Source organism: Photinus pyralis, unplaced genomic scaffold, assembly GCF_008802855.1.
Source record: "Photinus pyralis isolate 1611_PpyrPB1 unplaced genomic scaffold, Ppyr1.3 Ppyr1.4_LG9, whole genome shotgun sequence".
Taxonomy (NCBI): domain Eukaryota; kingdom Metazoa; phylum Arthropoda; class Insecta; order Coleoptera; family Lampyridae; genus Photinus; species Photinus pyralis.
In genome coordinates, this window is record NW_022170878.1 from 9,821,689 (window position 1) to 9,847,530 (window position 25,842).

Below are 25,842 nucleotides of genomic sequence, written 5' to 3' on the forward strand. Positions count from 1 at the left end.
TGCAGTAGAAGATTTGATTAGAATTTGATTATCAGGAGAACATGTTCGTCCTTAAAGCATAATTCCGTACCACCAACTTCAAGATTTTATGCCGCAATGTAAGTATTGATCAGAATTTGATTATCAGAAGAACATGTTCACTCTTAAAAGGATAATTTCGCACCACACACGTCAACATTTTGCCAAAAATAGAGGTTTAGGTCAGAATTTGTTCATCAGGAGAACATGTTCACCCTTAAAATATAAATTCGTACTCGTACATCAAGGTTTGTTAATGCACTAGAAGGTTTGATTAGAATTTGATTATCAGGAGAACATGTTCGCCCTTAAAGCATAATTCCGTACCACCAACTTCAAGATTTTGATGATGCAATGTAAGTTTTGATCAGAATTTGATTATCAGGAGAACACGTTCACTGTTAAAAGGATAATTTCGCACCGCACACGTCAACATTTTGCCAAGAATAGAGGTTTAGGTCAGAATTTGTTCATCAGGAGAACATGTTCACCCTTAAAATATAATTTCGTACTCGTACATCAAGGTTTTGTTAATGCACTAGAAGGTTTGATTAGAATTTGATTATCAGGAGAACATGTTCGCCCTTAAAGCATAATTCCGTACCACCAACTTCAAGATTTTGATGATGCAATGTAAGTTTTGATCAGAATTTGATTATCAGGAGAACACGTTCACTGTTAAAAGGATAATTTCGCACCGCACACGTCAACATTTTGCCAAGAATAGAGGTTTAGGTCAGAAATTTGATTATCAGGAAGGAAATTAAAAAGATAATTTCGCACCAAGTCAAGATTTTTCCAAAAGTAGAGGTAAAGGTCAGAATTTGATTATCAGGAGAAAATTTTCACTCTTAAAAGGATAATTTCGTACCACACACGTCAGCATTTTGCCAAAATTAGAGGTTTAGGTCTGAATTTGATTATCAGGAGAACATGTTCACTCTTAAAAGGGTAATTTAGTACCACACACGTCAACATCTTGCCAAAAGTAAAGGTTTATGTCAGAATTTCATTATCAGGAGAACATGTTCACTCTTAAAAGTGCAATTTCGTACCACTTACCGCAAGGGTTTTAATGTAGTGGAAGTTTTGCTCAGAAATTGATTATCGGGGGAACATATTCGCTCTTGAAAACGGTATAATTTCGTATACATACGTCAAGGTTTTGTTAATGGCGTGCCAGAAAGAGGTGTGATCTACTTTATTTTAAGTGGGGGGGGGGGGGGGTCAGGTAAAGCTGCTCGAACAACCAACTCCACTATTACACATACACCGACACATTGTGCTCGGTGCATTAATTGCATTTGGTGAAAATAAACACATTATTATTATTATTATTATTAGTATGGCCAGTCTATAATTGATCGTTAAGAAAAAAATAATAATAAAAAATAAAATAATTTTAAAAATAAAAATATTAAAAAAAACACATTTCCTTTAGTTTAGTTATTATTATTATTATTAAAAATCCTAAATGTTCCCCTGTTCACTCACTTGCACAGCTAGGACGTCAACTATAACGCAAACTATTTCAATAGAAAAAAGATTTATTAAGTAAAAATCAATAAAATTATATTGGTACAGTCTTTATGGTCTTTGTGAATTGTAGAGAGACAGACGGAGAGAAAGATAGAGATAAACTACCTAACATGCTTTTTCCAATGCGACATCATCGTCGAACGTGAGACGAACGTTTTACCGCACACCTCGCACGCGTACGGCCGCTCGCCGGTGTGCAGCCTCTTGTGGATCGCCATCGGTGAGAATTGCGTGAACGTCTGCCCGCACTGGTCGCAGCTGTAACCGGCTGTGTACTAGTGAGAATGAACGTTGAGTTGCGTACCTGTACGGCCGTTCGCCGGTGTGCGAGCGACGGTGGCATCGTAGCGCGTCGCGTCGCGCGAACGCCTTGCCGCACATCTCGCAGACGTACGACTTTTCGCCGGTGTGCATCGTCGAGTGTATGCGAAGGTCGACGCGCGTCAGGAAACCCTTGCCGCAGACCTCGCACATGAAAGGTTTTTCGCCTGTGTGAATTCGTAAATGCGTTTGTAGGTAACTTTTTGAGACGAACATTTTGTTACACACTTTGCAGGAGTATTTACGATTATCCAGTCCGGTGTGCACCTTCTGGTGGGCTTTGCACAAACCTGCACATTGAAAAGGGGATGGTTAAATAGAACAATCGATTTTGTTGACTTTGCAGGAGTATTTACGATTATCCAGTCCGGTGTGCACCTTCTGGTGGGCTTTGCACAAACCTGCACATTCAAAAGGGGATGGTTAAATAGAACAATCGATTTTTCTGACCGATGATTGCCGAGTGTAACCGATCCTACCTTTCGTTATAAATCCGCGCCCGCAGATGTCGCACATGTAAGGTTTGACACCCAAGTGACGATTCGTGTGGTCGAGGAGGGACTGTTTCGTCTTGAAGTTTCTTCCGCAAGTCGTGCACGGGTACGGTTTTACGTCGGAATGTACGCGTTGGTGGACCATCAGGTAGCTTTTGCACTGGAAACCCTTCCCGCACGTCGGACAAGACAGATCGTACTGACCTGCAAGTTCAACCGATCATAGACGGCCGAAATACGCCGACCCCCCACCTGTATGCTTGGCCGCGTGCTGTGCGAGACCGATCTTCGAGCGAAAAGCCTTCTCGCACGAGATACACTGGTAGGGCTTCTCCCCGGTGTGCTTGCGCATGTGCTCCGCCAGCTTGTAATTGGTCTTATACGTCTTACCGCACTCCTTGCACTCCTTCGGCGTCCACTTCTTACGTCTTAAAGTGGGCGACACCGACACGTCCGCTTCCGGATCGTCCTCGTCCTCCTCGTCGTCGACGTTTTCCGCTGCCGCGTCCTCGCTGTCGCTGTCGCCCTCCAGCTTAACGCCATCGTGCTCCTTTTTTATTGGTACGGTGGCCCGTTTCAAACGTGTTTTTATGGGCTAAAAACCGCAAAGGTGGCAATTACTGCTTGCTTGCAGTTTCCAATTGTTTAAACACCCTGTATTACATTTTTTACCGAACTGACCCCGACAAACGATGTACACACCCGTTTTACCAAGGTTTCGTCGGGTTGGCAGATTCAGTAATGAGAGCAATATGTGACTTAAACACCCTGTATATAACAAAAGCAGAAGCATCATTGTTTATTCATTAGTTATTGAGCTGACAGACAGACAGGCGGCGAAATGTTGCTTAGGTATCCTCTGAAAATCTGAATTTCAAAAACCTGATTCGCATAGGTCGGTTCCTTTAGGAATATTAAAGTACCCTTCTAGCGTTCAGAAATAATAGATTACATTTTCTTGAAAATTGCTGTGTCAGATCCTTTCGGGAAAAGCTCAATAATTAACCTTTCATACCCCCCAGACCCTGTGGTTCTAGGTTCATCCCCAAACTATTTGCCGCAATCTTCAAACTTAATTACTTTCAAAGAACATTTTCCCATACACGAAACCGTAAATGCTGAACGTTTCGGGGGATTATGAAGCACCGTGGAGTCTGAATACCCCCCAGCACTCGGGAAGAATAGATTAAGTTTTCTTGAAAACTGCTTTGTCACTTCCTTTCAGGAAAATCTCAAAAAATAAACCTTTCCCTAACAAAGGTACCAATTAATTATCAAATTTTTTTACCGCGTTCTGTCATAGTAAAATGAGTTTTGGAATGAAATCACTGAAGGTTTACTGGTGTTCATTTTCCCAACTTTGCCGTTACACCCCCAGACTCAAAAAAAGTTTGATAGTGATAACAAGTAGTTTAAATATTAATTGCCTCGATATTGTCCAAATATGTGTTAAAAGGTGGTGTATTTATTTTGTCCCGTAATGTATGGCAATTTACCCCGGTATTTCGCTAAAACCCTCAAAATTATATACCTGCTAGATAAAGTCGCCAACACAATACAACGTCCCTACCTATCTGTCGCAGGGGTTTTTAGAAATGGCAACAAGGTCGAGCTCAAGCTATATCTTGTAAATCAGCCTGCATTTTACTCGAAATGCAATTGCTCTTATCTTCAGACATACTTTCGTTCACGTTTTCTATGAAGCGGTATGATTAAAAAAATAAATTTTCCAAATTGCAAAGCGGCCACCCGTTACATTTTACACTTAATTCCTAATACTATTAGTTCCTATGTCACGTAACCCATGGCAATAAATCTTAAATAATAATAAGACGTTATAGCTATTTATAGGTATATCAAGTACATAAACTGGGTCTTTATGGACGAGCCGTTTATTTAGCCGAGCGAGCTTGCGAGCGAGGCACAAATAAACAAGGCGAGTCCCCATAAAGCCTATTTATTATGCAAATTTTTTTAATTATTTCTTACATAGGATATATTCCTAGTTTTTCGTGGTCATGGAATAGATGAAAACTATTGCTTGGTAGGGGGAAACAAGTACCATTTTCAATGTACACCAAAAATTCACATTTATTCAAAATAAATCATGGGATAACGCTTACAGCATATGCTAAAGGCCAATCCCTTGCATGGGACTGTACATGCGTGGACACTTTATCCCAAACAAACATTAAAAGTACTTCAATAAGAGCCGGAGCTGCAGCAGAAGAGGCATGCTCAAAAAAACACAACAAATATCGAGATCTAAAGAAAGATTATATATTTATGGGACTTGCCTTCGAGACACTTGGACCATGGTGCAAGGAATCAAGAGATTTTCTGAATAAAATAGGCAAAAGCTTAATTGCGGAATCCGGCGACAAACGCGCTAAACAATTTTTATTTCAAAGGATATCCTTGGCTTGGCCATCCAACGTGGAAATAGTGCATGTATCCTGGGCACTCTCCCAACTGAAAAACAGTTCGACGAAATTTTTTTGTTATAGTTAATTATTGTTTTCTTCTTTGTTACACAATTTTAAATATTTCGTTTAAATAAAATTTTTAAAATAAAAAAAAAAAAAAAAAAAAATTAATTCATTGGGATGCACTCTAAAAATTCAAAAGCGTTTCCCCCTAGAGTGGTTGCCATTAAAAAATATACCCCCTTTGACCATGCAGAAGTACGCCACTGACCACAAATTAGAATGTTAGCAAGCTTTTAAAATTGTGGATACCTTCCACAACATGATAGGTTTAATGACATATTCCGTGTTCCACACAAAATGACCACCCTGTATAAGTATACAAAGGGTTGTAATGTAAATTCTCAGAGACGCCTATAGTCTACATAGATCTTTGCCCTTACCCTTTAAATGTAATTTGATCTATCTAAATTAGCAAAGGAATGTTCTCAGGTAATGGAAGAGCATAGTACCACAAATTGACACGATGTGGCAGCACTTATCATTCACTTATGTAGAGCGCTTACGAATGAATAATCAATGGTACTACGAGGTGTACAATGATCAGAGGCTTGTTTTGACCCCAAAGTCCCCTCCATAAACCAAAAATGACAACCTACCTTTATCTCCTCGACACTCGACCCGTGCATCTCCTTACGATGCTCGTTCAGAGCATCACGATTCGTAAACACGGCCAAACAGATCGCGCACTTATTAAAGTGCTGCTCGTAGTGCATCTGAAATTCGATCTTTTCGTTAAAGCTCCGTCCGCACATGTTGCAGTGCAACCACTCGCCGGGCTCACCGGAATTCGTCGTACTCAACGCGCTCCCGTTACTGTTCTCGCACGACGGCGGCTTCGGGTCGTCTCCGTCGTCGATCGACTTCTTCTCCTCGTCTTCCTCCTCCTCCTCCGCCACTTCGATTTGCGGCAGCTCGCCTACGATGCTCGGGTTTTCGGCGATGTTCACGTGAAGGCGATACTGATCGGTCAGCAGATGCTCCTGCTGCACGAGCAGGTTCTCGGCGTGGTATCCGTCGTTTACCAGCATCGTCTCCTGCCCGGTCAGGTGGATGTTGGCCAACGGGTGAGTCATGTCGACGTTCTGCTGCGAGAGGATGATCTCGTGCTGGACTATCAGGTCCCGCTGCTGTAGGTGCACGAGATCAATCTCGTTCGGCATTTCGTGAGCGGCCAAAAGAGGCTGGTGCTGTATCATAATCATCCCGGTAGGCTCGAGATGAGGAACGTTGATTTCCTGCTGATTCAGTTTGGTCGAACTGATCTCCTTTAAAAGCGTAATTAAAATGCTCTCGGTCCGTACCGAGCGTTCCCGAAAATCAAAAAACAGCTCTAGTTTGTACAGACAGCTTTCGCAGATCATTTTGGGTAATTCGTCCGATTCGTGAACCTAAAAAGCGTGACTTTTTAGGTGAAGGTTCGCGAAGAGCTCTTACTCGAATTGGAAGACAGGATTCAATTTTCTTGTTAATCTCTCGCATTGTGCCCTCGTTTTCGAAAATGTTTATAGCTAAGACCATGTTCGTTTTGGTAGCACAGAGTCTACATAAATCTCCATATCTCATACTATCGGCGGTCGCCATTTTGTTTACTATCAAACCTAAGAATGTTGTATTTAGCGTTTTTACCCAAATTAAAACACGTTCGATTAGCAATTATGGAAAAGACCGCCACTATATTCTACGTTAAACCTAAAAAAGATAATTTTTGCTTCGTTTTTAAGGTTATTTTCCTCATTTTCCAACGTAACTTTTGTGAAACAGCTAGCAGTTTGTGTTGGAAGTGGCGCACATGCGCCCGACTTTTTCGGTGGCCGTAATATACACTGTGTTACATTCAACAGACCTGTATATTCTATTATATTTACAGGGGAGCCCGACAAGTCAGCACTAGGGCCCATTCTGCCCATTCCCTTTTTAGGTTCTGAGCCCGTTCCTCGCAATAAAGGATAGGATCAGGTTTAGGCTAAGTTGCTTCACCCTCCACGGTTCTGGATAGCCGTCTCTGATCAGGGCGTCACAGGGACAGACCACTAGCTCGGTAGTCTCATCTGCCTCCCCACAGAACCTGCACGTAGGCTTCAGACGGCCCTCTCCATCCAGTCCACTGGTCCTCTCATTCGGCCACAATGGCATTCTGCGGTTTCCAACGGAACCCTACCAGCCGAGAAGAATTTCCGGTCATTCCGGTGACTATTTTTAAACGTGGCCCTGTTGCTTTTATTTCCGTATTACTTTAGTGCGTACAACTTGGGAGTTAAGCCCAGCACTGATTTTGTGTATTATTTCTTCCTAAAATATATGTTTGATTCATGTATGTTGGAACGCTTAAAAAACGAAAAAATGGAACCGGAAAAACTATTGAAGTCACAGAACCGGAACCGGAAATAATTCTACCTAAGTAGTGCGGAACCGAAACTTATAGTCCATATGGGTTTCAACCCCTGGTTAAAACTAAGACTAAACACAATAAATTGAAGTTGCTTGTATAGCAAACAATAAACCGTCTGGAGAAATCTAGAAGGCATATCGTATTTCGCAGGAATAAAAATGAATGTTTATTTAAGATTTGCATATTCATTACATGAATCATTGTGATAGCAGCACACAGTGCGTACAAGTTGCCTAACATCCAGATACCGCGATTCGTGCCTTCACGCACCCTGTATACTGACGTGAAGTTCGGTCAAGTACGTCGAGCTCGACGCAAATAATGAGTGAAGAAAAAGTGCTCGACGCTGAAAATTGGCGAAACGAGGCCCGTTCCGTAATAAACGACGTTAGTAATCACGTAAAAACGATCGAAATTTCCGCATCGTCGGCGAACGACGACGGCCACATCTACCTCAACGTGACGACGCTCGAAAACGCAAATTACTGCGTCGAACTGTCGGCGGCCGGCTTCCGAATCGTCGGCGTCTCGCACGACGCGAACGATCTCGACGACGGCGAACGCTACGAGACGCCCTACGCCCTTCTCGGTAAGATCAGCGCGAGTTTTCGGCGGTCCTTCGCCGACGAATTGATGAGCAAACTGAAGAGGGCAGCGGAGTGAAGTTTGCGCCGGTTTGACCTTGTCGCGACCTTCGGCAAACTTCAAAACAATCCGGGTGACACATTCACAATTTCACATTTCAGTTTTACGTGTGAAATGTGTAAGATTTGCTGGGGGTGAAACTAAAGTGCGTGTAATCGATGTGTGATAATCAGTGTATACTACTTTATAAACATTCGCGACGGAGAAAACGTCCAGTCTCTTTGAAATTTTATTGTGTTTAGGTGAGTAACCCCCTCTGCCTTGTTCGCCAATTCTGGGGCGCGTTCAAGGGTTGGTACTAGGCGCCTGGTCGCACGGTACATAACCTACAACGAGACCTACAATTAATTTATTGTTATTAAAACAATCTGATTAACCAAAATACAACGCGCAAGGTCACTGAGTACCTTTCCACTTTGTGTTATGATAATAAACATTCAGTATGAAGTAACTGTTTTGCGTTTGTGCGCTTCGTGAACTCTTCGTGTTTATTTTGTAAACGGTCACAATTTTAAATTCACGGTAGAGTGACAACAATAGGCTAGCAGTTTTTGTGTTCTCAACAACACTCCGTTGAAAATAAGGTTACTTCCGCGTTTGGTTAATTACAATTTCCTATTTATTAGATTTATGGAAGGTAAGACTTCAATTACCTACTTTAATTTTATGCAAATTTAAGCACGCGATTTGAGGAATTTTGACGCCGCGCCGGTCGGTGCCAAAAGGTTGTAAAAATAGACGCAGTTTGCATTGGTACCTTTTTTGTCATTGAATCATTAGATTTCTTAGTAGGCCGTGATTAAGATTGTTTTGTCCTCCTTGTAAGTGCAGTCTGAATCATTCGTCGATAAATCACCGCCTTTGTTGATTGGCGATAAGGCGTTTAACAAAAGAATTGTCGGTTTATTATACGCCTACTTTGTTGTGATTGTAAACAAAATAAACTTGATTGATAGGGAAAAATGGAAGGGTCCAATGCATTCCAAACGCGCATTTCATTTACCACGAAGAACGAAAAACTGAAAAAAAAACATAGTTTTGGCCATCCGGATTAGAAGCGGAAACTGTACACGCACCTTTATTATGTAAAATGCGGTTTTCTTATCGCATTACACTCTCGCTAAGTAATTAATTAGAGTGGTTTTTTACTTACACCTTTGCCTTTATCTCTCAGTCGCATGTAACGCCACCCAAACAAATAAGGCGATCAAAATTGTACCGTAAATGAACCAAAGATCGTACTACACAATGAACCTTGGTACTTCCATTTAGTTTCATTGAACGAGCCTACTGCGTTTCTCGAATTGTCCGTAATTGTAGATGAGAGAATTACAATTCGTTGCACACAATTTCAAGACCATACGATCCCAGTTTTTCCTTGGAAAAATCGGCACTTTCTTTCAGCACCCCAAATTTGGAGAGGGCGAGAAAGTCCATTAGAAATTTTAATCGCGTTGGTGGGCAGGTCGGTCGGTTCGTGTTTTCGTTTTATCCTTTGCCTCCGTGGACCGTAGGATCCAAGTGAAAGTGGGAGCATCGTCTGGAACCTGAAGGTTTCGGCTTCTTAATCCCAGTTTGATTCCGATCGGCGTCAGTTCATAGTTGACCAGATAAACACCCCACGCAATAAAGTCAAAAGTCCAAAGGCGTTCCAAAACTTCTTGCGTTGACGTTTTTTTAAGCATTTGCGCAATCCCAATTGTGACTACTACTCTTCTAGTGTAAAAACAGTCACGTCATCGCAGGTAGCCGCCCACTGCAAATCTGGTCGCCTGTGCGGTGTATGTACACAAATTAAGCCATTATATTTTCATCTTTATCTAGCCCATTCGAAGAAAAATGTTATGCAGTGGGCGGCTACCTGCGACTGTTTTTATACTAGACGACGTATAAATGTATTGCAGTTCTTAGTCAAGTGTATATAGTACATACGTACCAAAAAATGTAATGGTTTAGCCATAATATGGAAAAAGGTCAAAAAACCTTTATTTTGACATACTTGAACCAATGTGGTTCTGCCTCGGGTTCTGCTCTTCCATGTCTAAGAATACGTGTACCAAATTTGGTTCCTATCGCTTCAGCCCTTTAGCCAGAAATACAGACAGACCGACCGACATGCTCGAGATGTTGTTTATTCCGATTCCTGACTTCATTTTTGACCGTGCGGGTGATAAAGGGTCATGTATGGCTCGTGCGATTGGGTCAGGTCCACGTGTACCTACAATCGGATAGACGTCGCACATAAACAGGTAGTTCCCGAAATTGGGGTGTGCACTAGGATTATTTTACTTTTAGTAACTTTCCAGACGGTGATAGCTTCGGTCTAGCGCCCCCTCGCCTCGCCCTGTCTATATCTAAAAAAAGTCGGGTCATCACGGATGCATATTCGGACAGTAGAACACGGACACTATCTCCCACCACCTTTGGTGACGTCACAGAGTCATGGCCGTGTGGTGCGGAGATTCACTGGGGGAAGGGGATTTCTGCGGTGATGTAACTAAGAAGTGACCTTGTTTTACGGTGCCTGATCGTGTTCCGAGATTTCTTCGGCGAAGAAACCCTGATCACGTGTTCGGTCGTTATGCGTTATTCCACATGGTTTAAGAAATGGTTTTTTTTTGTTAAAATTTTTTGAGTTTTGAGTTTGTTAGAAATGACATGAAAATTAACAGAAAGATATTAAAATGAATTAGAAATTGGATGATGATTCCTGTACCACTCTACATTTGAGAGCACAAAGGCAAGATTCAATGTTCATTTCTCTATTTCTTTATCATAATGATTTTAGTGGGGGGTATTCGAGAGCCCCCCGGTCATAGTTCACGCTCAAAACGTTCAGTCCTAAAACCTCGTTCTAAAAATTGTTGTGTAAGTGCTTTGTGCTAAGGGTGAACGTATCGTCCGGGGGTTTTCCAAAAATTATGGTGTAAGTGCTAAGGGTTCTAAACGTTTTGGGGAGAATGCAGAAACCGGGGGGTCTGGAGAAGTATGGAATACTCCCCAGGGACAAAGGAAAGATAATATTCATTTCTCTAGAACCATCATAAAGATCTTCCTTTACTGAGGGTATTGTATACCTCCCAGATTCTCCGGTCATACGTTCACCCTCAAAACGTTCAGCCCTAAAGCCCTTTCCGAAAAATTACTGTTTAAGTGCTAACAGCTCTAAACGTTTTGGTGGGGAACGTATCTCTGGGGGGTATGGAATATCCTCCAGGAACAAAGGAAAAATTAAATGTTCATTTCTCTGGCACTGGATCCTAAAGATCGTCGTTTAGTGGGGGTCGTGGAATACTCCCCAGATCCCCGGCCATACGTTCACCCTCAAAATGTTTTGCCCTAAAACCTCTTTCCAAAAATTATTGTGTAAGTGCTAAGGGCTCTAAACGTTTTGGGGAGAATATAGAAACCGGGGGGTTGAAGGGGTATGGAATAACCCCCCCCCCCGGACGGACCAAAGAAAAGATTCAATGTTCATTTGTCTACAACCTCGTCTACAACTATCATAAAGATCGTCAATTAAGGGGGGGGGGGTTATGAACCGGGGGGGTCGTACGTTCACCCTCAAAACGTTTAGCCTTAACATCTCTTTCCAAAAATTGTTGTGTAAGTGCTCATGGTGAACGTATCAAGAGAGGTTCTGTGGGATATGGAATACCCCCCCCCCTCCCAAGTAACAAAAAGATGCCATGTTTATTTATTATTATTTTACTATCATAAAGGTCTTCGTTTACGGGGGTTGGGGGGTATTTTTCAGACCCCCCGGCCATACGTTACCCGCCAAGTTGAGCCCTAAAACCTCTTTCCAAAAATTATTGTGTAACCGCTAAGGACTCTTAAACGTTTTGGGGAAAATGCAGAAACCGGGGGGTCTGGAGAAGTATGGAATACTCCCCAGTGACAAAGAAAAGATATAATATTCATTTTTCTAGAACCATCATAAAGATCGTCCTTTACTGAGGGTATTCTATACCTCCCAGACGTTCACCCTCAAAACGTTCAGCCCTAAAGCCAAAAATTACTGTTTAAGTGCTAACAGCTCTAAACGTTTTGGTGGGGAACGTATCACCGGGGGGTCTGAGGGATATGGAATATCCTCCAGGAACAAAGGAAAAATGAAATGTTCATTTCTTCTCTGGAACTGGATCTTAAAGACCGTCGTTTAGTGGGGGTCGTGGAATACTCCCCAGACCCCTGGCCATACGTTCACCCTCAAAATGTTTTGCCCTAAAACCTCTTTCCAAAAATTATTGTGTAAGTACTAAGGGCTCTAAACGTTTTGGGGAGAATATAGAAATCGGGGGGTTGAAGGGGTATGGAATACCCCCCCCCCACCCGAACCAAAGAAAAGATTCAATGTTCATTTGTCTACAACTATCATAAAGATCTTCAATTAAGGGTGGGGAGGGGGGTATTTTGTACCCCCAGCGTGGGGGTCGTACGTTCACCCTTAAAACGTTTAGCCTTAAAATCTCTTTCCAAAAATTGTTATGTACCTAAGTGCTCATGGTGAACATATCAAGAGGGGTTCTGTGGGATATGGAATACCCCCCCCCCCCCCAAGTAACTCAAAGATGCCATGTTTTATTTATTATTATTTTACTAAGGTCTTCGTTTACCGCGGGGGGGGGGGGTATTTTTCCAGACCCCTCTGCCATACGTTACCCGCCAAGTTGAGCCCTAAAACCTCTTTTCAAAAATTATTGTGTGACCGCTAAGGACTCTTAAACGTTTTGGGGAAAATGCAGAAACCGGGGGGTCTGGGAGAAGTATGGAATACTCCCGAGGGACAAAGAAAAGATATAATATTCATTTTTCTAGAACCATCATAAAGATCTTCCTTTACTGAGGGTATTCTATACCTCCCAGACGTTCACCTCAAAACGTTCAGCCCTAAAGCCAAAAATTACTGTTTAAGTGCTAACAGCTCTAAACGTTTTGGTGGGGAACGTATCACCGGGGGGTCTGAGGGATATGGAATATCCTCCAGGAACAAAGGAAAAGTGAAATGTTCATTTCTCTGGAACTGGATCTTAAAGACCGTCGTTTAGTGGGGGTCGTGGAATACTCCCCAGACCCCCGGCCATACGTTCACCCTCAAAATGTTTTGCCCTAAAACCTCTTTCCAAAAATTATTGTGTAAGTGCTAAGGGCTCTAAGCGTTTTGGGGAGAATCGAGGGAGAATATAGAAACCAGAGGGTTGAAGGGGTATGGAATATCCCCCCCCCCCCCCGAAACCAAAGAAAAGATACAATGTTCATTTGTCTACAACCTCGTCTACAACTATCATAAACATCGTCAATTAAGGAGGGGTGGTTATGAACCGGGTGGGTCGTACGTTCACCCTCAAAACGTTTAGCCTTAACATCTCTTTCCAAAAATTGTTGTGTAAGTGCTCATGGTGAACGTATCAAGAGAGGTTCTGTGGGATATGGAATACCCCCCCCCCTCCCAAGTAACAAAAAGATGCCATGTTTATTTATTATTATTTTACTATCATAAAGGTCTTCGTTTACGGGGGTGGGGGGTATTTTTTAGACCCCCCGGCCATACGTTACCCGCCAAGTTGAGCCCTAAAACCTCTTTCCAAAAGTTATTGTGTAACCGCTAAGGACTCTTAAACGTTTTGGGGAAAATGCAGAAATCGGGGTGTCTGGAAGGGTATGGACGAGGGTATGGAATACCCCCCAGGAACAAAGATGTTCATTTCTCTAGAACCATCACAAAGATCTTCGTTTAGTGGTTGTGGTGTTATGGAGACCCCCCGGTCATACGTTTAGCCCTAAATCAAAAATTATTATATCAAGGGCTCAACGTTTTGGAGAGAATGTAGAACCGGAGGGGGGGGGGGCAATACCGTCCACCCAGGAACAAAGGAAAGTAGTGTTCACAACTATATACAAGGTCGTTTACTAGGGGGATTGCATACCTCTCAGACCTCCCGGCATATATTCACCCTCAAAACGTTCAGCTCGAAAACCTCTTTCCAAATTTATTGTGTACGTGGTAAGGATTCTAAACGTTTTGAAAATGTTTACCGCAGAACCACCCGGAACGGCCGTGCACGTGACCAGGGTTTTTTCGACGGAGAAATCCCAGAGCACGACCTTGCGCCATGAAACAAGGTTACTCCTTACTTACATAACCGTGGATTACTAAGTCCACGACCTTGTGAGTGATGGGGGGAGGAGAGTGTCTGCCGAGGTGTCTGCGTTCTGCTTAGGACCAATATTGTTTCTAATTTGCTGATGATTAAACAAGGTTATACTTCCGGCATAGACGGCTGCGCCGCCTCACCTCGCCCCGTAATTCGAAGGAATGACGTTTATACATTCGGTTCAAGCGTTTCACAACAAGGTACGAAACGATAAAGTTATCTCTTGTTGTTTTGCGATATCTTCTGTTTGCAAAATAACGAGTTAGGCGAGCTGGCCATCGTACCATTCGGTATTCAGCTCGCGTATTTTTAAAGCTCGTAATTGCATGAATCAAATGCGCTATTGAAACTCGACAGTCATCCCGTGTAATTAGATGTAATTGTATGATAGCGGTGAAGGACTCGCGCGTTGTGCCTTATATTTTTAGTTTATTGACAACTCGGTGCGCGTGCACTTCGCCCAATTGGAACAAGCTAATAATTATGCCCTTCTTTCGGTAGGCCAGATGAAATGGACAGTCTGCATGTCTCCATGAATCAGCAGACTGGTAGCAAAACGTCAAGCCGAAGCACCTCACCCTGTCGACCACGCGCCGACCATCATCAGCACCACCACACCAAAACGCTAAGTCACGGATCTGCCGATAGTACTAAGGTAACAACTGGGGAAGGTCGTGTGAACTTCCCATACCCGAATCTGTTTCGTTTAACCCTGAACTTTTTGTAATCATCTCATAAATGTTGTATTAATTGCCATCGATGTATTGATTCGAGTGGCATCGTTCACATATCCATCAGTAATGAGACTGACCGATACTCAGATCGCGGACGCATCCATAGGCGCGGGTTTGCCTAGGAATTTGCCTAACATTCGGCATATTTTTTGGTCGTGGAACCTTGGACTTGCTATTTCTGTGTGTTCGCAGTTACAACGTATTCAAAAGGTGTTTATACATAACAAGTGTGCGTGTGCCAATAATCAGTTTTAGTTGTGTGCGAAACAGACGAAACTGCGGTGCTAATTATTTTGTCGCTCTAATTGGAAGTTGTTTATTTCGCTCGCCGGGCACCTCCAGAATAAATTAGCGCGTCGATGATGCAAGGAAATTATCGTTACAATTTTGGAGGTCTGTGATTGGTGCATTTATGGTCTTATTCTTAATTAAGGAAGAGGTAAGCGTTTGGTTTGGTCGATTCTCTGCCATGGTGAAAAAAAAACACTTGCTTTTGGTCGTCGTTTGTCTGTTGTTAAATTTCGAGCAAACCACTAGTTTTGCGCTAACCCCCTCTCTCCAATCCAATTTTCTTCTTCCAAAAAGAAACTAATTTCCGCACTGGAATTTGTGGAGGTGGATGCAGTTGCGAAATTAAAGAATGGAAGCTGTCGACTTGGCTGCTTGAAAAACCTCGAGAAAATCCCCGAGCCAAAGGTGAGTTCGGCACAAATCTTGGCGTCGTAAAGTTTTTTGGGATAGTGAATTTGTGCCCAGCTCACCTGGCACTGGTTTTTGAACCATTACTCTTCTTTGGAAGTTTAATAAGAGAGCTTTATCAATGCCGAGCGGGCTGAAGATGAGCTCAGCACAAATTACTTGGCCAAATAGACCTTTACTATGCCTAGGCTTGTGACGAACCCACCTTCGGCTCGCTCGGCTCTGGTTTTTAAACTATTACTCTTCTTTGGAAGTTTAATAAGAGAGCTTTATCAATGCCGAGCGAGCTGAAGATGAGCTCAGCACAAATTACTTGGCCAAATAGACCTTTGCTATGCCTAGGCTTGTGTCGAACCCACCTTCGGCTCGCTCTGCACTGATTTTTAAACTATTACTCTTCTTTGGAAGTTTAATAAGAGAGCTTTATCAATGCCGAGCGGGCTGAAGATGAGCTCAGCACAAATTACTTGGCCAAATAGACCTTTGCTATGCCTAGGCTTGTGTCGAACCCACCTTCGGCTCGCTCTGCACTGATTTTTAAACTATTACTCTTCTTTGGAAGTTTAATAAGAGAGCTTTATCAATGCCGAGCGGGCTGAAGATGAGCTCAGCACAAATTACTTGGCCAAATAGACCTTTACTATGCCTAGGCTTGTGTCGAACCCATCTTGGGCTCGCTCGGCACTGGTTTTTAAACTATTACTCTTCTTTGGAAGTTTAATAAGAGAGCTTTATCAATGCCGAGCGGGCTGAAGATGAGCTCAGCACAAATTACTTGGCCAAATAGACCTTTGCTATGCCTAGGCTTGTGTCGAACCCACCTTCGGCTCGCTGTGCACTGATTTTTAAACTATTACTCTTCCTTGGAAGTTTAATAAGAGAGCTTTATCAATGCCGAGCGGGCTGAAGATGAGCTCAGCACAAATTACTTGGCCAAATAGACCTTTGCTATGCCTAGGCTTGTGTCGAACCCACCTTCGGCTCGCTCTGCACTGATTTTTAAACTATTACTCTTCTTTGGAAGTTTAATAAGAGAGCTTTATCAATGCCGAGCGGGCTGAAGATGAGCTCAGCACAAATTACTTGGCCAAATAGACCTTTACTATGCCTAGGCTTGTGACGAACCCACCTTCGGCTCGCTCTGCACTGGTTTTTAAACTATTACTCTTCTTTGGAAGTTTAATAAGAGAGCTTTATCAATGCCGAGCGAGCTGAAGATGAGCTCAGCACAAATTACTTGGCCAAATAGACCTTTGCTATGCCTAGGCTTGTGTCGAACCCACCTTCGGCTCGCTCTGCACTGATTTTTAAACTATTACTCTTCCTTGGAAGTTTAATAAGAGAGCTTTATCAATGCCGAGCGGGCTGAAGATGAGCTCAGCACAAATTACTTGGCCAAATAGAACCTTTACTCTGCTAGGCTTGTGACGACCCACCTTCCGGCTCGCTCGGCTCTGGTTTTTAACTATTACTCTTCTTTGGAAGTTTAAAGAGAGCTTTTATCAAATGCCGAGCGGACTGAGATGAGCTCAGCAACAATTACTTGGCCAAATAGACCTTTACTATGCCTAGGCTTGTGTCGAACCCACCTTCGGCTCGCTCGGCACTGGTTTTTAAACTATTACTCTTCCTTGGAAGTTTAATAAGAGAGTTTTATCAATGCCGAGCTGGCTGAAGATGAGCTCAGCACAAATTACTTGGCCAAATAGACCTTTACTATGCCTAGGCTTGTGACGAACCCACCTTCGGCTCGCTCGGCTCTGGTTTTTAAACTATTACTCTTCTTTGGAAGTTTTAAGAGAGCTTTATCAATGCCGAGCGGACTGAAGATGAGCTCAGCACAAATTACTTGGCCAAATAGACCTTTACTATGCCTAGGCTTGTGTCGAACCCACCTTCGGCTCGCTCGGCACTGGTTTTTAAACTATTACTCTTCCTTGGAAGTTTAATAAGAGAGTTTTATCAATGCCGAGCTGGCTGAAGATGAGCTCAGCACAAATTACTTGGCCAAATAGACCTTTGCTATGCCTAGGCTTGTGTCGAACCCACCTTCGGCTCGCTCTGCACTGGTTTTTAAACTATTACTCTTCTTTGGAAGTTTTAAGAGAGCTTTATCAATGCCGAGCGGGCTGAAGATGAGCTCAGCACAAATTACTTGGCCAAATAGACCTTTACTATGCCTAGGCTTGTGTCGAACCCACCTTCGGCTCGCTCGGCACTGGTTCTTAAACTATTACTCTTCTTTGGAAGTTTAATAAGAGAGCTTTATCAATGCCGAACGAATCGAAGGTGAGTTCAGCACAAGCCTAGGCATAGTAAAGGTCCGTCCAACTGATAACTCTCCATTCCAATGTTGGTTTTCCACGATTTAAAATTGGTTGTATTTTCTTCTCTGCGTAACGCATGACTTAACTTAAGTTCCCATGGCCTAGAATGATGAGGCAACAGGTCTCCTGGCCAGACTTTGACTACACCATTTAGTAAGAAAATAATACTGCGTACTTCTAAGTACACGATAATAGCGCATTCGTTACTTCAAGGTGTTTCGACGACCTTTCCACACTTGCGTCAGTATTGCTAATTCTCACGCCGTGATTAGCAAACTTAATTCCAGCTCGTCCCAATTTGACAGTCCGTTCCGATTTCAAATTTGTAGCCCTCGAACGGTCGTCGAGCACTTCAGCGGTGATGATTATCGCCTCGTTCATACTTCTGAAGTGCCTAATAATTACGCATTGATAGTGTGAGAATTAATAAAATTGGCAGTTGTGACATTTTGAATTTCCCGCTCCGTATAATTGAGCGTTGTCAAAATATGCGTTTTTTCAGTCTCACGATGGCGTAGGACATCGTTCTTCCACACGTCACCGGTCCCCAACGTCGTACAGAGCGGAAATGGACGATTCCGCCCACGTGGTGCAGGACGACTCGGTGACGGCCGGCGAAGGGGATGAGTCCGATTTGGGTCTTGCTTCCTCGTTTTTGTCAAACGGCAGCTCGGAGCACGTGCTACAATATGACGAGACGGATGGTGCTCCGAACACGCGGACCAGCGCCGCCATCGAACATTTAAACAGCAAAATCAAACGTACAAAGGACTGCATTCGTCTTGAGCAAATGTTCAGAGACGGTTAGTGGTAACCTCAAAATTAATGACCAACTGTCATTGAGATTTTCAGAGAACGTCAACGAGTACCTTCAACTGGCAGCAAACGCAGACAAGCAACAGTTACAAAGAATAAAGGCAGTCTTCGAAAAGAAAAACCAAAAAAGCGCCCACATAATCTCGCAGTACCAGAAGAAGCTGGACACGTACCAAAAGCGCATGCGCGAATTCGAAACGCACGGCGTCGCGCAGACGCACAGGCCCCCGCGAGAGGTGCTGCGCGACATGGGACAGGGACTCAAGTAAGTAACCCCCTCCCCCTCTCCTTCGCGCTCTACGTTTCCCCTAAATTTTAGAAACGTCGGCGGAAACATCCGCGACGGAATCACCGGCTTCAGCGGCTCCGTCATGTCGAAACCGCGCGAGTTCGCCCACCTCATCAAGAACAAATTCGGGAGCGCCGATAACATTAATCAGCTGTCGAGTACGTAACCCACTTCGATCATTCATATCTCGATATCTCTAAATTGTTTTGTGTTTAATCCCACGTTCTCTCGGAATAAGCTAACATTAAAGTCAAAAAATCGAATTCCTAGTGGAAGGTAAAATTAGTGGTTGGTTACTTTGGCTACCGAACTCCTTTCGGAGGTCGAATTTCGACGCGAACGCGAAATTCAACCTCCTTAGTTAGCTGCTGCATGATTTCACTACATCGACGGGCACACGACGACTGTAGAAACAAACAAAGTTTTGGCGGCAAATGCTTCCAGTGAAATACTGGGGTCACTTGAATTTGAACTTTCAGTTTGAACCTGACTTCGAACACTCGAACTTTTAGGTTTAAAAATGCGCGTTTGCAACTCAAAACTTGGTGTTTTGATTTTTGGAATTTTTAGAACCTGAACATTATTTCTGAATTTGTATTACAACTTTTAGTTCGAAAAAGCGGACTTTTACTTTAAAATGCGAGTTTTAAATTCGCCTTTTCGTTTAATCTCGACTTGAACTTTTAGTTCTAATTGCTCACTGAAATTATGTTTTGATTGTTTTGAATTTTTAGAAATTGAATTTGATTTCTAAATTTGTATTTCAACTTTTAGTTCGAAAATGTGAACTTTTACGAGTTTGAACCTTTCAATTCGAGTTTTAAATGCGCTTTTTCGCTTAATCTCGAACTGAACTTAGTTCTAATTGGTTACTTGAAGTTATGTTTTGGATTTTTAGAACCTCAACTTTATTTCTGGTTTTGTATTTCAACTTTAGGTCGAAAAAGCGAACTTTTACGAGTTTGAGCCTTTCAATCCGAGTTTTGAATGCGCTTTTTCACTAAATCGCGAACTGAACTTTTAGTTCTAATTTTGGTTACTCGAAGTTATGTTTTTGATTTTTGGATTTGTAGAACCTGAACTTTATTTCTGGTTTTGTATTTCAACTTTTAGGTCGAAAATGTGAACTTTTACGAGTTTGAACCTTTCAATCCGAGTTTTGAATGCGCTTTTTCGCTTAATCTCGAACTGAACCTAGTTCTAATTGGTTACTTGAAGTTATGTTTTGGATTTTTAGAACCTCAACTTTATTTCTGGTTTTGTATTTCAACTTTAGGTCGAAAAAGCGAAACTTTTACGAGTTTGAGCCTTTCAATAGAACCTGAACTTTATTTCTGGTTTTGTATTTCAACTTTTAGGTCGAAAATGTGAACTTTTACGAGTTTGAACCTTTCAATCCGAGTTTTGAATGCGCTTTTTCGCTTAATCTCGAACTGAACCTAGTTCTAATTGGTTACTCGAAGTTACGTTTTGATTTTTTGAATTGTTAGAACCTGAACTTGATTTCTGAATTTATATTTCAACTTTTAGTTAGAAAAAGCGAACTTTTAATCTTTCAATCCGAGTTTTAAATGCGCCTTTTCACCAAATCGCGAACTGAACTTTTAGTTCTAATTTTGGTTACTCGAAGTTATGTTTTTGATTTTTGTATTTTTAGAACCTGAACTTTATTTCTGGTTTTGTATTTCAACTTTTAGGTCGAAAATGTGAACTTTTACGAGTTTGAACCTTTCAATCCGAGTTTTGAATGCGCTTTTTCGCTTAATCTCGAACTGAACCTAGTTCTAATTGGTTACTCGAAGTTATGTTTTGATTTTTTGAATTGTTAGAACCTGAACTTGATTTCTGAATTTATATTTCAACATTTAGTTAGAAAAAGCGAACTTTTACGAGTTTGAGCCTTTCAATCCGAGGTTTGAATGTACTTTTTCGCATAATCTCCAACTGAACTTAGTTCTAATAGGTTACTCGAAGTTATGTTTTGATTTTTTGAATTGTTAGAACCTGAACTTGATTTCTGAATTTATATTTCAACTTTTAGTTCGAAAAAGCGAACATTTACGAGTTTGAACCTTTAAATCCGAGTTCTATTCGCCTTTTTGCTTAATCTCGACTTGAACTTTTAGTTCTAATTGCTCACTCGAAGTTACATTCTTGATTTTTTGAATTTTTAGGACTTGAACTTTAATTCTGGATTTGTATTTCAACTTTTAGTTCGAAAAAGCGGATTTTTACTTTAAAATGCGAGTTTTAAATTCGCCTTTTCGTTTAATCTCGACTTGAACTTTTAGTTCTAATTGCTCACTGAAATTATGTTTTGATTGTTTTGAATTTTTAGAAATTGAATTTTATTTCTAAATGTGTATTTCGACTTTTAGTTCGAAAATGTGATCTTTTACGAGTTTGGACCTTTCAATCCGAGTTTTAAATGCGCCTTTTCACTAAATCGCGAACTGAACTTAGTTCTAATTGGTTACTCGAAGTTATGTTTTGATTTTTTGAATTGTTAGAACCTGAAGTTTATTTCTGAATTTGTATTTCAACTTTTAGTTCGAAAATGCGAACTTTTACGAGTTTGAACCTTTCAATCCGAGTTTTAAATGCGCCTTTTCACTAAATCGCAAACTGAACTTAGTTCTGATTGGTTACTCGAAGTTATGATTTAGATTTTTGGATTTTTAGAACCTAAACTTTATTTCTGGTTTTGTATTTCAACGTTTAGGTTGAAAAAGCGAACTTTTACGAGTTTGAACCTTTCAATCCGAGTTTTAAATTCTCTTAATCTCGAACTGAACTTAGTTCTAATTGGTTACTCGAAGTTACGTTTTGATTTTTTGAATTGTTAGAACCTGAACTTGATTTCTGAATTTATATTTCAACTTTTAGTTAGAAAAAGCGAACTTTTAATCTTTCAATCCGAGTTTTAAATGCGCCTTTTCACCAAATCGCGAACTGAACTTTTAGTTCTAATTTTGGTTACTCGAAGTTATGTTTTTGCTTTTTGTATTTTTAGAACCTGAACTTTATTTCTGGTTTTGTATTTCAACTTTTAGGTCGAAAAAGCGAACTTTTACGAGTTTGAGTCTTTCAATCCGAGTTTTGAATGCGCTTTTTTGCTTAATCACGAACTGAACTTAGTTCTAATTGGTTACTCGAAGTTATGTTTTGATTTTTTGAATTGTTAGAACCTGAACTTCATTTCTGGATTTATTTTTCAACTTTTAGTTCGAAAATGTGAACTTTTACGAGTTTGAACCTTTCAATCCGAGTTTTAAATGCGCCTTTTCACTAAATCGCGAACTGAACTTTTAGTTCTAATTTTGGTTACTCGAAGTTATGTTTTTGATTTTTGTATTTTTAGAACCTGAACTTTATTTCTGGTTTTGTATTTCAACTTTTAGGTCGAAAATGTGAACTTTTACGAGTTTGGACATTTCAATCCGAGTATTAAATGCGCCTTTTCACTAAATCGCGAACTGAACTTAGTTCTAATTGGTTACTCGAAGTTATGTTTTGATTTTTTGAATTGTTAGAACCTGAACTTTATTTCTGAATTTGTATTTCAATTTTTAGTTCGAAAATGCGAACTTTTACGAGTTTGAACCTTTCAATCCGAGTTTTAAATGCGCCTTTTCACTAAATCGCGAACTTAACTTTTAGTTCTAATTTTGGTTACTCGAAGTTATGTTTTTGATTTTTGTATTTTTAGAACCTGAACTTTATTTCTGGTTTTGTATTTAAACTTTTAGGTCGAAAAAGCGAACTTTTACGAGTTTGAGTCTTTCAATCCGAGTTTTGAATGCGCTTTTTTGCTTAATCACGAACTGAACTTAGTTCTAATTGGTTACTCGAAGTTATGTTTTGATTTTTTGAATTGTTAGAACCTGAACTTCATTTCTGGATTTATTTTTCAACTTTTAGCTCGAAAAAGCGAACTTTTACGAGTTTGAGCCTTTCAATCCGAGTTTTGAATGCGCCTCTTCACTAGATCGCGAACTGAACTTTTAGTTCTAATTGGTTACTCGAAGTTATGTTTTTGATTTTTGTATTTTTAGAACCTGAACTTTATTTCTGAATTTGTATTTCAACTTTTAGTTCGAAAAAGGGAACTTTTACGAGTTTGAGTCTTTCAATCCGAGTTTTATATGCGCTTTTTCGCTTAATCTCGAACTGAACTGAGTTCTAATTGGTTACTCGAAGTTATATTTTGATTTTTTGAATTTTTAGAACCTTAACTTTATTTCTGAATTTGTATTTCAACTTTTAGTTCGAAAATGTGAACTTTTACGAGTTGGAACCTTTCAATCCTAGTTTTAAATGCGCTTTTTCGCTTAAGCTCGTTCGAGCTTAGTTCTAATTGGTCACTCGAAGTTATGTTTTGAATTTTTTAATTTTTAAAACCTGAACCTTATTTCTGAATTTGTATTTCAACGTTTAGTTCGAAAAAGCGAACTTTTACGAATTTGAATCTTTCAATTCGAGTTTTAAATGCGCTTTTCGCTTAATCTGGATCTGAACTTTTAGTTCTAATTGGTCACTCGAGCTTATTTTATGATTTTTTGAATTTTTAGAACCTGAACTTTTGAAGTGCGAATTTGGTTTTAAATAACAAACTGAACGTTTGCCAAAATTTTGGTTTATCACGGCGTGTACGTCTGTCGGCATGTATTATAGAGAAAAGTATCATCCATCCACCTTTTGTTTTGATGCTACAGCTCGAACCATTTATGCTACTGGTTTTGGTTTTCTTTTTTCTGAAAAGTAATGAACCTTGTAATATAAATCCCCGGTTTTTTGGACTAATTTTGCTTATAACATGCACTAGTAATTGTGGCATGGCTGCACATTGCACTGTAACCTCGTGGTATAATTCGTAGCATGGTACATAGGGCCCGGTGCGACCGGATCGGACGGTGGCGCCCCTAGCGGCGGCAGTGACAACGCCGAGAAATCCCACCACGGCTCGGCGACGCTTCCGGCCAATCTCCACGCCGGCGCCTCGCAACCGTCGATGAACCAGACGGTACCCAATAAGTTCCCGAGCGACGAGGGGAGCGAGTGCAGTAGTGTGACTAGTGAGAGTTTGGAACAGTATCACTCGCGTACTCAGGAGACGGGCGGTCAGGGTGTGCACTTTAATTTAAAGACAATTTATTCGCAACTGCAAAGTCGGCAGGAGGAAATCGATCGACTAAAGGAGAAGGTGGAGGGCGCGAAGATGCTGCAGCAGGACGTCCAATTTTTGAGCGCCGCACTGCAGGTGAGTTCGACCGGCGCGCCTGCGCACTTTGTAATTGCCTCCTCAGGAGGAGCGGTTTCGAACCGAACGGCTCGAGGAACAAATCAACGATCTAACCGAACTGCACCAAAACGAGGTGGAGAATCTTAAACAGGCGATGGCCGACATGGAGGAGAAAGTGCAATATCAGAGCGAGGAGCGTCTGAGGGACATTCACGAAATGCTGGAGCATTGCCAGACCAAGGTGAGTCTCGCAAACGGTGCGCGCGCATCTAACCTCCTTTCCCAGATACAAAAAATGGAACACCAAGCGGCCCAACAACAGCAGTACGTCACTCTGGAGGGCCTCGATAACTCAAACGCGCGTGCGCTCGTCGTCAAACTCATAAACGTCCTGTTAACCGTACTGCAAGTCGTGCTTCTCTTGGTCGCGACGGGCGCCGGTATCATTATGCCTTTCCTACGTACAAGGTAGGTCCGCTCGTCTCTCTTGCTCGTAAGTCGAAAAGTTGGTTCTAACCGGTTTTATTTAAAATAGGAATTTCGATAAAACCGTTACGGTGACCGAAGTCATGGATGGCGCGCCCGCACGAGCTATTTTATCCAGTTCCGGGTCAAGAGTTTTACCGGCGGCCGTTGCAAAATCTTAATCGGTAATCTTTTGTTTTCCTTTTTCTTAACAACCACTAACTCTTCGGATAGAACCGACTCTTCGACTTATTTTTTATGTGTGAACGCTGCTCGCGCTACTAACACGCAATTGTTTTAGTGAGGTGATTGATGCTTTTAGCTAGCGTTTTTCAACGCCTTTAGCACTCAAATCCCAATTTCTTAACCTGAAATGACAGTTTCAGTGATGGATGCCTTTTGGCCTGTCGAAAAGGCCTGATGTTTTTCTAACCTCTCTTTTCTGTTCTTCTTTTCATTTTTCCAGGTTTAATTGGTGAAACTGTACCAGTTAAATCAGCTGCTTTGTAACTTTTTTTTAGAATTAAGCGGTAGAGCAAGAACACTCCCTGAGCTTTCGCTTCGCACGGCAAATGACGTCCGATGCTAAATGATGTGAATTTTTACAGAGTTAGAATCCTTACGACTGTCTCAATCGGCCTCGGCGCGCTATTCATACTGAAACAGTGGCCTGAAGTGCAGGACATCGGATCGCATGTGATGAAACGACTCAAGGACACGCTGGACCCGGTGAAATAGCGTCCGGCCTGTTCGTTTTAGATGAATTTTAAAATGTAGCTTAAAGTCCTTCCTGTGTAAGTCTGTGAGTTTCTTTCGAATTAACCACACAACACGAAAACGCCCGACTGATTTTATCGGTAGAATTGTGTTCGCGGTAAAGATTTGCTCTAAAAACAGACCAATTTTTTATTATATTTTTCTGTTATAATTGTACGGGGGGAGTAAAGGCCACCCTCCCGTCGAGAACTGTTGATATTTTTATTGTTGATACCTGTTTCGGTGGATGTTGGTGGATTTATCTTTGTTTATAATCATCTTAGGTGAATACTACTACTATTACTACACATGTTCGTCCATTAGCAGTGTAGGTCATTTTTACTAAGATTTGTTAGGTAGATCAATTGTAGGCGACTTCTATTTATTTTTCCGAATGGCTGTAGAGTACGTTTGTACGCGTTTTTGTTTTTAATTTATTTATGTATAGGTCATTTTAATGA

At 41.4% G+C, this 25,842-nt stretch overlaps 3 protein-coding genes across 9 annotated transcripts; 2 read left to right on the top strand and 1 right to left on the bottom strand.

The window, feature by feature from the left end:
• Positions 1-1,547: 1,547 nt before the first annotated feature.
• On the bottom strand, positions 1,548-7,539 carry LOC116181352 (zinc finger protein 260-like). The gene is made up of 6 exons (XM_031501686.1): positions 6,296-7,539; positions 5,458-6,249; positions 2,625-2,967; positions 2,358-2,576; positions 1,862-2,168; positions 1,548-1,815 (listed from the first exon to the last, which is right to left on the bottom strand). Exons 1-6 carry the CDS (start codon positions 6,440-6,442, stop codon positions 1,659-1,661), a joined length of 1,965 nt encoding a protein of 654 aa, XP_031357546.1. The 5' UTR covers positions 6,443-7,539; the 3' UTR covers positions 1,548-1,658.
• LOC116181354 (GSK3B-interacting protein-like) lies at positions 7,535-7,938 on the top strand. Its single transcript, XM_031501694.1, has one exon. It carries the CDS (start codon positions 7,572-7,574, stop codon positions 7,911-7,913), a length of 342 nt encoding a protein of 113 aa, XP_031357554.1. The 5' UTR covers positions 7,535-7,571; the 3' UTR covers positions 7,914-7,938.
• An 18-nt stretch (positions 7,939-7,956) lies between these two features.
• On the top strand, positions 7,957-25,591 carry LOC116181353 (transmembrane and coiled-coil domains protein 2). Of its 7 annotated transcripts, none has more exons than XM_031501689.1 (10): positions 7,957-8,137; positions 14,555-14,708; positions 18,316-18,616; positions 18,666-18,894; positions 18,949-19,076; positions 19,189-19,194; positions 23,808-24,178; positions 24,225-24,401; positions 24,447-24,628; positions 25,234-25,591. In XM_031501689.1, the coding sequence occupies exons 2-10, from the start codon at positions 14,565-14,567 to the stop codon at positions 25,361-25,363; spliced, it is 1,668 nt and encodes a 555-aa protein (XP_031357549.1). In that variant the 5' UTR covers positions 7,957-8,137; positions 14,555-14,564; the 3' UTR covers positions 25,364-25,591. The 7 variants fall into 7 exon arrangements, with proteins under 7 accessions (XP_031357549.1, XP_031357551.1, XP_031357547.1 ...); XM_031501691.1 differs by lacking the exon at positions 19,189-19,194 and adding an exon at positions 24,696-24,810 and having other exon boundaries at positions 23,796-24,178; positions 25,234-25,371; XM_031501687.1 differs by lacking the exon at positions 19,189-19,194 and having other exon boundaries at positions 7,958-8,137; positions 23,796-24,178.
• The last annotated feature ends 251 nt before the right edge of the window (positions 25,592-25,842 follow it).

Bases quoted from the DNA above. Each gene is read 5' to 3' on its own strand.
- LOC116181354 (XM_031501694.1), top strand. From the start codon at position 7,572: ATGAGTGAAGAAAAAGTGCTCGACGCTGAAAATTGGCGAAACGAGGCC.
- LOC116181353 (XM_031501687.1), top strand. From the start codon at position 14,565: ATGGACAGTCTGCATGTCTCCATGAATCAGCAGACTGGTAGCAAAACG. The intron at 19,077-23,795 runs GTACGTAACCCA...TATAATTCGTAG, and splicing joins TAACATTAATCAGCTGTCGA to CATGGTACATAGGGCCCGGT. The intron at 24,402-24,446 runs GTGAGTCTCGCA...CTCCTTTCCCAG, and splicing joins TGGAGCATTGCCAGACCAAG to ATACAAAAAATGGAACACCA.
- LOC116181352 (XM_031501686.1), bottom strand. From the start codon at position 6,442: ATGGCGACCGCCGATAGTATGAGATATGGAGATTTATGTAGACTCTGT. The intron at 6,250-6,295 runs GTAAGAGCTCTT...CACGCTTTTTAG, and splicing joins AATCCTGTCTTCCAATTCGA to GTTCACGAATCGGACGAATT. The intron at 1,816-1,861 runs GTACGCAACTCA...AGCCGGTTACAG, and splicing joins ACCGGCGAACGGCCGTACAG to CTGCGACCAGTGCGGGCAGA.